Genomic DNA, 11,334 nt, shown 5'->3' with positions numbered 1-11,334 from the left:
CATTCTATGAAGCCAACATCACCCTCATACCAAAACCAGGCAAAGATATTACAAAAAAAGAAAACTACAGACCAATCTCTCTAATGAATATAGATACAAAAATCCTCAACAAAATTCTAGCAAATCGGATCCAGCAACACAAAAAAGAATTATACATCATGACCAAGTAGGATTCATCCCAGGTATGCAAGGATGGTTCAACATAAGAAAATCAATTAACGTAATTCACTATATCAACAAATCAAAGCAGAAAAATCACATGATCATCTCAATTGATGCAGAGGAGGCATTTGACAAGATTCAACATCCTTTCCTGTTGAAAACACTTCAAAGGATAGCAATACAAGGGAATTTCCTTAAAATGATAAAGGGAATATATGAAAAACCCACAGCTAATATCATCCTCAATGGGGAAAAATTGAAAACTTTCCCCCTAAGATCAGGAACAAGACAAGGATGTCCACTATCACCACTGTTATTCAACATCATGTTGTAAGTTCCAGCCAGAGCAATTAGACAAGAAAAAGAAATACAAGGCATCAAAATTGGAAAGGAAGAAGTAAACTATCACTGTTTGCAGATGATATGATACCATACATCGAAAACCCTGAAAAATCCACAGCAAAACTACTAGAGCTAATAAACGAGTACAGCAAAGTGGCAGGTTACAAGATCAACATTCAAAAATCTGTAGTGTTTCTATACACTAGCAATGAACAAACTGAGGGGGAAATCAAGAAACAAATTCCATTTACAATTGCAACTAAAAGAATAAAATACTTAGGAATAAATTTAACTAAAGAGACAAAAGACCTATACAAAGAAAACTACAAGAAACTGTTGAAAGAAATCACAGAAGACCTCAATAGATGGAATGGCATACCATGTTCACGGATTGGAAGACTAAATATAGTTAAGATGGCAATTCTACCTAAATTGATTTACAGATTCAATGCAATACCAATCAAAATCCCAACAACTTACTTTTCAGAAATAGAAAAACCAATAAGCAAATTTATCTGGAAGGGCAGGGTGCCCCGAATTGCTAAAAGTATCTTGAGGGAAAAAAAACGAAGCTGGAGGTCTCACGCTGCCTGACTTTAAGGCATATTATGAAGCCACAGTGGTCAAAACAGCATGGTACTGGCATAAAGATAGATATATTGACCAATGGAATCGAATAGAGTGCTCAGATATAGACCCTCTCATCTATGGACATTTGATCTTTGATAAGGCAGTCAAGCCAAGTCACCTGGGACAGAACAGTCTCTTCAATAAATGGTGCCTAGAGAACTGGATATCCATATGCAAAAGAATGAAAGAGGACCCGTATCTCACACCCTATACAAAAGTTAACTCAAAATGGATCAAAAATCTAAACATTAGGTCTAAGACCATAAAACAGTTAGAGGAAAATGTAGGGAGATATTTTATGAATCTTATAATTGGAGGCAGTTTTATGGACCTTACACCTAAAGCTAGAGCACTGAAGAAAGAAAGAAAGAAATGGGAGTTCCTCAAAATCAAACACTTTTGTGCATCAAAGAACTTCATCAAGAAAGTAAAAAGACAGCCTACACAATGGGAGACAATATTTGGAAATGACATATCAGATAGAGGTCTAGTATCCAGAATTTATAAAGAGATTGTTCAACTCAACAACAAAAAGACAGCCAATCCAATTTAAAAATGGGAAAAAGACTTGAACAGACACCTATCAGAAGAGGAAATACAAATGGCCAAAAGGCACATGAAGAGATGCTCAATGTCCCTGGCCATTAGAGAAATGCAAATCAAAACCACAATGAGATATCATCTCACACCCACCAGAATGGCCATTATCAACAAAACAGAAAATGACAAGTGCTGGAGAGGATGTGGAGAAAGAGGCACACTTATCCACTGTTGGTGGGAATGTCAAATGGTGCAACCACTGTGGAAGGCAGTTTGGTGGTTCCTCAAAAAGCTGAATATAGAATTGCCATATGACCCAGCAATACCATTGCTAGGTATCTACTCAGAGGACTTAAGGGCAAAGACACAAATGGACATTTGCACACCAATGTTTATAGCAGCATTATTTACAATTGCAAGGAGATGGAAACAGCCAAAATGTCCATCAACAGATGAGTGGCTAAACAAACTGTGGTATATACATATGATGGAATATTATGCAGCTCTAAGACAGAATAAACTTATGAAGTATGTAACAACATGGATGGACCTAGAGAACATTATGCTGAGTGAGACTAGCCAAAAACTAAAGGACACATACTGTATGGTCTCACTGATATGAATTGACATTAGTGAATAAACTTGGAATATGTCATTGGTAACAGAGACCATCAGGAGATAGAAATAGGGTAAGATAGTGGGTAATTGGAGCTGAAGGGATACGGACTGTGCAACAGGACTGGATACAAAAACTCAGAAATGGACAGCACAATACTATCTAAGTGTAATGTAATTATGTTAAAACACTGAATGAAGCTGCATGTGAGAATTATAGAGGGAGGAGGGCTGGGGACATAAATTAAATCAGAAAGAAAGATAGATGTTAAAGATCAAGATGGTATAATCTAGGAATGCCTAGAGTGTATAATAATAGTGAAATGTACAATGTACAAATTTTAAAATGTTTTTGCATGAGGAAGAACAAAGGATTGTCATTATTGCAGGGTGCTTAAAATAGATGATAACTAATACTTTAAAATGTCACATTATGTGTGAGACTAAAGCAAAAAATGTTTATTTGTTACAAAATTTATATTTTGACTAGAGCATTTCCTAATATAACTCATGTAGATAGTTTGATTGAATGTCATAAGTACTTGGAATCTCAGGTAGCACATGAGATTTTGTTGGTTTGTCCAGAGTGATCCCCCAATAAATCCCAGAATGATTTCATCAGTGACTGGAAAAGTATTTGCAAGCCCCCTTCAGGGAATGGTGAGAGTGGGGAGAAATTCAACTTCCCCAAGTTGAATTCTTGATATTCTCACAAGCAGTGTGGACAACCAAAGCTATAGGCTGAGCCCCCAGTCTTGGGGTTTGTTCACATGAAACTTAACCCCACAAAAGATAGGTCAAGTCTACTTAAAATTTAGGCCTAAGAGTCACCCCCAGGAGAGCCTCTTTTGTTGCTCAGATGTGGCCTCTCTCTCCAGCCAATATGATGAGCAGTCTCACCACCCTCCCCCCTTCTGCATGGGACATGACTCCCAGGGGTGTGGACCTTCCTGGCAACGTGGGACAAAGATCCTGGAATGAGCTGAGACTCAGCATCAAAGGACTGAGAAAAACCCTAGAATGAGCTGAGAATTAACATCAAGAGACTGAGAGAACCTTCTCAACCAAAAGGGGGAAGAGTAAAATGAGACAAAGTGTCAATGGCTGAGAGATTCCAAACAGAGTCGAGAGGTTATCCTGGAGGTTATTCTTATACATTAAGTAGATATCACCTTGTTGTTCAAGATGTAGTGGAGAGGCTGGAGGGAATTGCCTGAAAATGTAGTGCTGTGGTCCAGTAGCCATGTTTCTTGATGATGATTGTATAATGATATAGGTTTCACAATGAGACTCTGTGAATGTGAAAACCTTATGTCTGATGCTCCTTTTAGCTACTATATCAACAGAAGAGTAGAACATATGGAATAAAAATAAATAATAGGGGGAACAAATGTTAAAATAAATTCAGTTTGAAATAGTGGTAAATGAAAGCGAGGGGTAAGGGGTATTCTACGTATAGGTTTTTTTTCTCTATTATCATTTTATTTCTTTTTCTGTTGTTTTTTTACTTCTTTTTCTAAATCGACGCAAATGTACTAAGAAATGATCAATATGCAACTATGTGATGATATTAAGAATTACTGATTATATATGTAGAATGGAATGATTTCTAAATGTTTTGTTTAATTTTTTTAATTAATAAAAAAAGTTAAAAAAAAAAAAAAGAACAATAAGGCAAAGCACAATATTCAATGGTCCCTATCAATTAGTTAAAAACATGCCAAAAGAATATGGGAGAAATTTCTGTCATGTTTCTTGGAAGACAACGTAAAATCCTTTCAATACATTCCTACTTACTCCATTGCTCACCTTGTTAGAGAGGTAATTAATCTAATTGTTTATCTTTTACCCTCAGCTCAAATGTTCAATTTGTTCTGTAACTGAGACTTGAGATACTGATCTGAGACCCAACTGAAATCAGACTTTTAGAATTTTTTTTATTAGGAAGAATATGGAAGACAGTGATTCAGTAAGGGAAGGGGTTGAAGAAGGAAGAGCTTCTAACAGCTATCTGCTCCTCCCAGGTCAGCAGGTGTGGTTCTGCCTCACCAAACAACATGCAAAGGGGTGAAGGAAAGATGAAGGACAAGAGGATGGTGGTGATGGAAAAAAAAAAAACATAAGAAGATATCCTTCTTCTACTTCGAAGTCCACTCAGCTAGCATATTCCATCATGCTGAAACCTAATTCTTCCCTTAGACTTCCTAAGAGTCAGAATAAACATTTCATTAAATAGTAGAGTCAGAGTTTCAAAGATGCTTGAAAATAATCTTTCTAGTGCCCTATCTTCTATTGAGAAAAATAATAATCAGAATATAAATGTTCAGTCATTTGACTTCCTATCCAGTTTTCTTTCCATGTTTCTTAGTCGTCACTAAAGATACCATGATATATGCTAAAATTTAATTGATAATGAGATATTTAATCAGTTTGGAGATTGTGAAATGTGAGGCAAGGCATACTGATGCCCATTTTATCCTATCCATACTCCCACCCTTTGGCTAATTTACTCAGTGGGAATGGCTGAGGTTTACACATTCCTGTCATTGTGACTTGCATAAAATTACAAAATGATTGCTTGCCTGCGGGCTCCAGTATGAGACCATGAGGAAAATTTTTCTCCCTGTGAACTTCACTGGCTTATACAAGGATCAAGCCTGAAGCCATGGTTTTGTGAGATCTCATTGTCTAATCACTGAGATCTGTGTTTTAAATTCCAAATACTAAACCCCAGGTCTAAGTGAGGGACACAAATTTTGCAGCCCCCTTTTCCTAGCTCTGAATTTCAGACCCATGAGGGAATGAAGATAAATTTTTTGAAGATCAAAAAATTTCAGGACTCAAAAGAATATGTGAGGGCTTCAAGTAGAAACCAATCCTTGGCATATGGGAATACTGAAGGCTTCAAAAGAAGAAAGGGTTTGAGGAATACCATTCAGTACAATAAGGGACTGCTTTCTACTCAATTGAGCTTTCTCTTGGCAACCTGCTTTTCTGTGTGGGGATTCATTATCTGTATAAACAGAACAAATTCTTTGCTTCATGGCTGATGTGCTTGTGGGGAGGGGTAGATAGCAATTGCTGCAGAGTGAGCTTATTTATAGTTCTCTTCTTTTCCCCAGATAGTACTTACAAGCTTTCAATACACAAGATGCAAGGGTTTTCATAGGTCATAAAATTGGTTCCACAGATGGGTTGAATTAAACCTGGACAAGGGTTCACTGTTCCACTGTACCAACTCATGTCTACTTTCTTATATGGACATTTCACCTGAAATTGAGTTGAAAGATTGATACAATTAGAATCACCCCCACAGTCAGGTAGTCAACTTTGTACTTTACTAGAAGAATCTAAACATAGTCAGTTCCATTTCTCAGTCACACAAAAGCTCTCATGGCTCCTACCTCCAATAGCATTGGGGCCAGAATATGTGTAGCCATCTGATAACAATCTTATATCCTCATTGTCAGGCCCTTCTCCGTGGTAGAGAACAGAGGACTGTTATAAGTGGGGAAAGGAAGAGTGGATAAGTAGATAATTTATCTGACAAATTTAGCTTCTCTCTCAATTTCCTTTATTCAAGATTATTCTATCTTGGAACATTCTTAGACAGTTTCTTTGCCAATTCAGCTAAAGACACTGAAGTCCAAGACATGGAAAATATGCTTTACTGAAATCCATAAACCTTATTTTAAAATATTTTTTTCACATTTTATCCACTCTCAAAATTCCCAAGTCACCTTCAATCTTGAGGTTGTGAAATGTGAGATCATTTAGAACAACAGCTCCCTCATTTATTAGGTGTGATGTCATCTTGGTTAGGTTATGATGTCCAGTCATTTGATTAAACACTAGCCTAAATGTTGCCATGGAGGAATTTTGTTTATGGGGCTAGCAACTGCAAATCAGCTGACTTTAACTTAAGCAAATAACCCTTGATCATATGGGTTGGTCTCATCCAATCAGTTGAAGGCCTTAAACAAAGGTTGAAGGTTCTAGAAAGAAGAAAAGAATTCAGCCTCAAAACTATGCCCTCTACTTCTCACTAAGTTTCCAGCCTGCTAGCCTCCCCTATGGATTTTGGGCTCAAAATGTCAACATCAACTTTTACTGGAACTCCCAGTCTGCTGACTTCCACTTAAAAATTCAGATTTAAGATTACAACATCACTCTTATTGGAATTTCCAGCTTCCAGACTGCCACCGAATTTGTCCCCATAATCGCATGGGACAATACTTTAAAATAAGTCTTGCACACACACACACACACACACATATACACACATAGATATATATATATATATACATACATACATATAAATATATTCTGTTGGTTCTGTCTCTATGGAGAATGTATGTTGCCTTGCTCTGTGTCAATATCAATGCTGGTGTCAGTAATGACTTGACAAGGTGACTGGGATGATGGAGCTTGGGGATGGTGGTCTCAGGAGCTCTATGAGTGCCATGGGTTAGGCACCATGTAAAGTGCCTCAAGCAATATAAGCTGGGAGTGTTGGCTGGGAATATCAGAAAAACAGGGGTATGTTTGCACTTAACTCTTTTTCCTTCTTTCCTCTCCACCCCAACCACCATGGCCAGGCTATTATCATTTGCCTCTTTGATGTCTGTTGCCTGACCAATCCCTCCACTACATCTATTCCCTTTTCTCTAGTTTCTACATTTTATTCCCTTAATTATGACCCTTTCATTACACCTAATTGAACATTAAAAAAATCTAAAAGCCCCAATATAACCTCAACCCTCCTAACTCTTTCAACCTTAATTATAACACGTTGCTCTTTGCCCTTTTAGGTTTTATGTTTTTATTTTCCCAATTGCCCCATGTTCCTACCTCATCTGACTCTTCTGGATTGTCTTAATCACTTCTACACCCACATTTTTTTTTCCTGTACTCAAATATTTTCTCAGAAATATTTCTCAAAATACAATCAAAAGACCCCAATCTCTTTTTCTACCTCACATCAGTTTGTAATACAGCATTTGTGTAATTATTTGACTAATGCCATATCCCCACAGGAACTGCAAGCCCTCAAGAATAAGGTCTGTACATGACGATGCTAACCACTGGGTGCCCTATGTCCAGCACAGGTCCTGGCACTTGGTCATCAGTCTATCAGTGTTTGCAAAATGGATAGACTAAGTGAGTTATAATAGAGTTCAATATGAATTAAAATAGAATAATTAAATACAAGAGCAAGAAATAGTTTCTACCTATAAATATAGCTTTTTTTTTTCTCAAATAGGATGTGCATCACCACTTGGTCCAGTAATGATAGCATCTGCCCTTTCTGCCTCCTCTCTGTGCTCCAATCACAGAAGTCTTCAGTCAGTGACTCAACTAGATAAAGACCTCTCTACTTGGGTGGCACCTCTTTACCCTTCAGTTTTCACCTTAGATGCCCATCATCACATGGTTTATAGTAGTTTTCTACCTTCAATGGACATTCTCTATCTCAGCATCTGTATTAGTTTGCTAAAGCTGCCAGAATGCAATATACCATAAATAGAACAGCTTCTATAAAGAGAATTCATTACAAGTTTACAATTCTAAGGCCAAAAAAAAAAAAATGTCCAAATTAAGGCATCCAGGAAAAGATTCTTTGACTCAAGAAAGACAGATATCTGTCACATGGGAAGGCACATGGCTGGCATCTGTGCATCACTGCTCCCAATTCCATTGCTTCCAGGTTCTAATGCTGTTGGTTTCCTCTCTAAGCATTGCTAGGCCTTCACTTAGCTCTTCTGGGACACAGCTCTGGGTTCTGGCTTGCTTAGCATCTCATGGGAAGGCACTTGGTGATATCTGGGCTCTGCCTGTGTCTAGGCACATGCTCTCTCTGTTGGCACTCCCAGCATCTCCAAACACCCTTATCTCTGTCAGCTCTGAAGCAACTGTTTTCCAAATATCTGCATCTGAGGATTCACCATTAAAGGACTCTAGTAAACTAATTAAGATCCATCTTGAAAGGGTGGAGTCACAACCCATCTAATCAAAAAGGCACACCCACAGTTGGGTGTATCACATCTCCATGAAAACAATACAACCAAAATTACCCACCTTAAACAATAGGTCTGGTCCTACAAGATTGGATTAGGATTAAAACATGGCTTTTCTGGGGTACATAATAGTTTCAAACTGGCACGGTGTCCTACTTCTTTTATTTATAGAATTTGCCATGAATCACAGGTTTCCTTACTTTTTTTCTGGCTACTTATAAACTTCAAAAGAAAAAGAAATGTGTCTGTTTTTCTCAATATTGTATATTCAGGGCACAGTATGGCAATTAATAAATATTTCTTAAATTAAGTAAGAATGAGAAAACGCTTACAGATTTGATAGGCTAGGGGAGAACTCCTCTCACAGGCAACCTTCTGGTGAAGATTCTAGGACTGAACTCCGTGAGACCAGAGAAAAAAATCCCAAACAAATTCTGCACTGGAGGTGTAGCCTCAGGCAGGTTCTACATTGTAACCCATGGATTCCCAGAAGGGACCGTCACCCTCAAAATATCTTCTTCACCAGTCGGCTCATGGTTGGCTTACTTTCAAGAAGAAATATCCCTTAATTTACTAATGAATCAGAAGTTTAAAGTGTAAATTCTCAAGTGAAAGATTACAGCGATACATAAAATCTACATAAAAATTAAAAGAATAATCTCTCATTCATCTTTTCCCTTATTTATTAAAGATTTATTGACCTCACAATGTTTTCAATGCCAGAGAGCTAGGCAACAAAAAAAATAAGGGGTTTCATTTCTTTTGCCCTCCTACAAGTTGTAAACGTAATTCGAGACCCTGTTCAGAGATTTCCTATTCCTGTACATTTTCCTTGATCCATAGCCCAGAGTTTGCTTTCCTTATTCACAACTCACATAGGCATTCTCTGTACATCTCAGGGTATTTATGGGCACTCCCTCGAGCCAGTCCCTCCACAAAAATGCGAGCTTTTTAGGAGCAGCAACCATGTGATGTTCAAGTTTGTCTGGATTTTTAAGGGCCTGGCAGTTGTCAATGCTCATAACCACGTAGCAGATACTACACAAGGCTTTCTGGTATGCACATGACTAGATCTCAACTTAGTTCCCAGTTTGGATCACTTTCCCCTGCACTCTTGTGCCTGCAGTTTTCTAGCCACTCGTGTCAGTGGACCTTTGAGAATGTCACAGCCAACCTTGCTGCAGTGAGATTCCAAAATAGCAATTCCAAAGAAAATTCAGATTAGAATCTCAGTTCAAGGAAATGTGTGGGAGATTACCCTTATATTTCCATGTGGTGGCCACCAATGTCGAGGTCCTAGAACTAGAACATAAAAGAAAATAGTTACAATTTCTAATCCTTAGAAAGCTGCAGCTTAGTCTACTAACAAAATAGAAGTTTCATAATTTATTGCCAAGGAAGTTTTCAAAAATTCAGAAAAGCATTTCATTTATACACACATTCATTCATTTTTTTCCAAAAAGATAGAACAACTCTTCTAGTCTTGATAGGCACAAGCAGAGGACTATCTAGATGTATCATAAACGTTGCCAGTCCAGTCTAACAGATATCAGGTAGTTTTTTGATAAACACTAATTAGTCTGGGATTTAGAGGATTCAGAGCTGGTAGCCAGCATATGAAAGAAATCAGGTGATGCAAGAACTTTAAAGTGATCTTGTAGTCCAATCCCCATATTTTATTGAGAGGGAAAAGACACTTGCTTATATAATATCCAATAATTCATGGTTGATATTTGAAAACTCAAGATTTCCTTGAGACTAGGTCTCTTTATCACTCTCTACATGACATCGTCTCCAGAAGAGGACACAAAGGATAGTGATTCTCTCAAATATATGGCAATGCATTTTCAGAAGTTCTGAATTATTGAGATGTGCTTTGGTATAGGCATATTGCCAGTCATTTTCTTCTATTACTTCACCGAATCACCCAACCCTGCCGCCATGAGTTAGGTCTCATAATCTGCATGTAATTGATGGGAAAACTAAGGCCCTTTCCCACCAGTCCAGAATCTTTAGACACACACCACTATGTTTCTCTCTATATGTAGCTATAGAGATATGGCAAAATGATCCATTTGAAGAAATAAAAAAGAACTTCCAAATGTACTCTTTTAGATTACAATGCCAGAACCCATGAGGAAAGCTTACATGCCAGCCAGGATCAGCCAAATTACTCACCAGAAGGTAACACAGAATGTATCAGGATGAAGAACAAAAGTGAGCAGAGTGCTGAGAAGGAGTTGGCCATTTTCCACCTGGTTTATCCTTCGGATGATACTCTGAGATACTGTCTCAGGGTGTTGCCCTCCAAACAATCAAAGAAGAGATAATCAGGATATTAAGACCACTTTTGAAATTAATATCCAACTCCAGACTACTCCTCATGTCCATTAGAAGGCCTATCCTACCCTTTCCCAAGAACAAACCTTAGGAAAAGTTAAAACTTGATAAGTCACAAATAAACGTATAGAACTAGGTGACAGATCTATGACAATTGAGAAGATCGAAGTATGTCAGAGGTTACTCTATCGGGCATAATTGTATTATTTTATTGTAAAGCTATTTTAGATGTCTTGAAAGGGTAACTCCTTACCTGAATGTTCACCCACATTTATTCTTTGAGAGCATACAAAGAAAATAATGAGGCTAGCATAGGCTTCTAGACAATAAGAGCTTCTCAGTAGAGGAAGCAGATCTCTACTGACTGATAAGTAGATACTCCCTGTTGGGATGAGAAAAAAAATTATGGTATTTCAGGCATTCTCAGATGTACTGAGAATCTTTTGACTTTGAATGCTAGAGTCTCTTGGGACATTCTGAAAGAGTGTATAGAGGAAAAATATCTGCATCATCTAATGGGGGGCCCAGAGCTACTTTAATTCAGAGACAGAGAGGAAGAAGCCAGTTAGCAAATCCTCTCTCTGGATTGCCTCCCCTCATGGCAACCTTTCAGAGTCCAAATTATATCTGCAGTTTCTAGGTCCTGACCGAGGACCGCTCTTCCTGTCTTCCCAATCCTACAAAAATG

The 11,334-nt window shown here is 37.9% G+C and overlaps 1 protein-coding gene across 1 annotated transcript; it reads right to left on the bottom strand.

Moving 5' to 3' along the window:
* Nucleotides 1-4,385: 4,385 nt before the first annotated feature.
* On the bottom strand, nucleotides 4,386-10,554 carry SPINK14 (serine peptidase inhibitor Kazal type 14 (putative)). The gene is made up of 4 exons (XM_077138066.1): nucleotides 10,485-10,554; nucleotides 9,565-9,608; nucleotides 5,423-5,559; nucleotides 4,386-4,493 (listed from the first exon to the last, which is right to left on the bottom strand). Exons 1-4 carry the CDS (start codon nucleotides 10,552-10,554, stop codon nucleotides 4,448-4,450), a joined length of 297 nt encoding a protein of 98 aa, XP_076994181.1. The 3' UTR covers nucleotides 4,386-4,447.
* Nucleotides 10,555-11,334: the final 780 nt, after the last annotated feature.

This window comes from Tamandua tetradactyla, chromosome 20 (genome assembly GCF_023851605.1).
Source record: "Tamandua tetradactyla isolate mTamTet1 chromosome 20, mTamTet1.pri, whole genome shotgun sequence".
Taxonomy (NCBI): Eukaryota; Metazoa; Chordata; class Mammalia; order Pilosa; family Myrmecophagidae; genus Tamandua; species Tamandua tetradactyla.
This window is presented reverse-complemented; position numbering and strand designations above follow the sequence as displayed.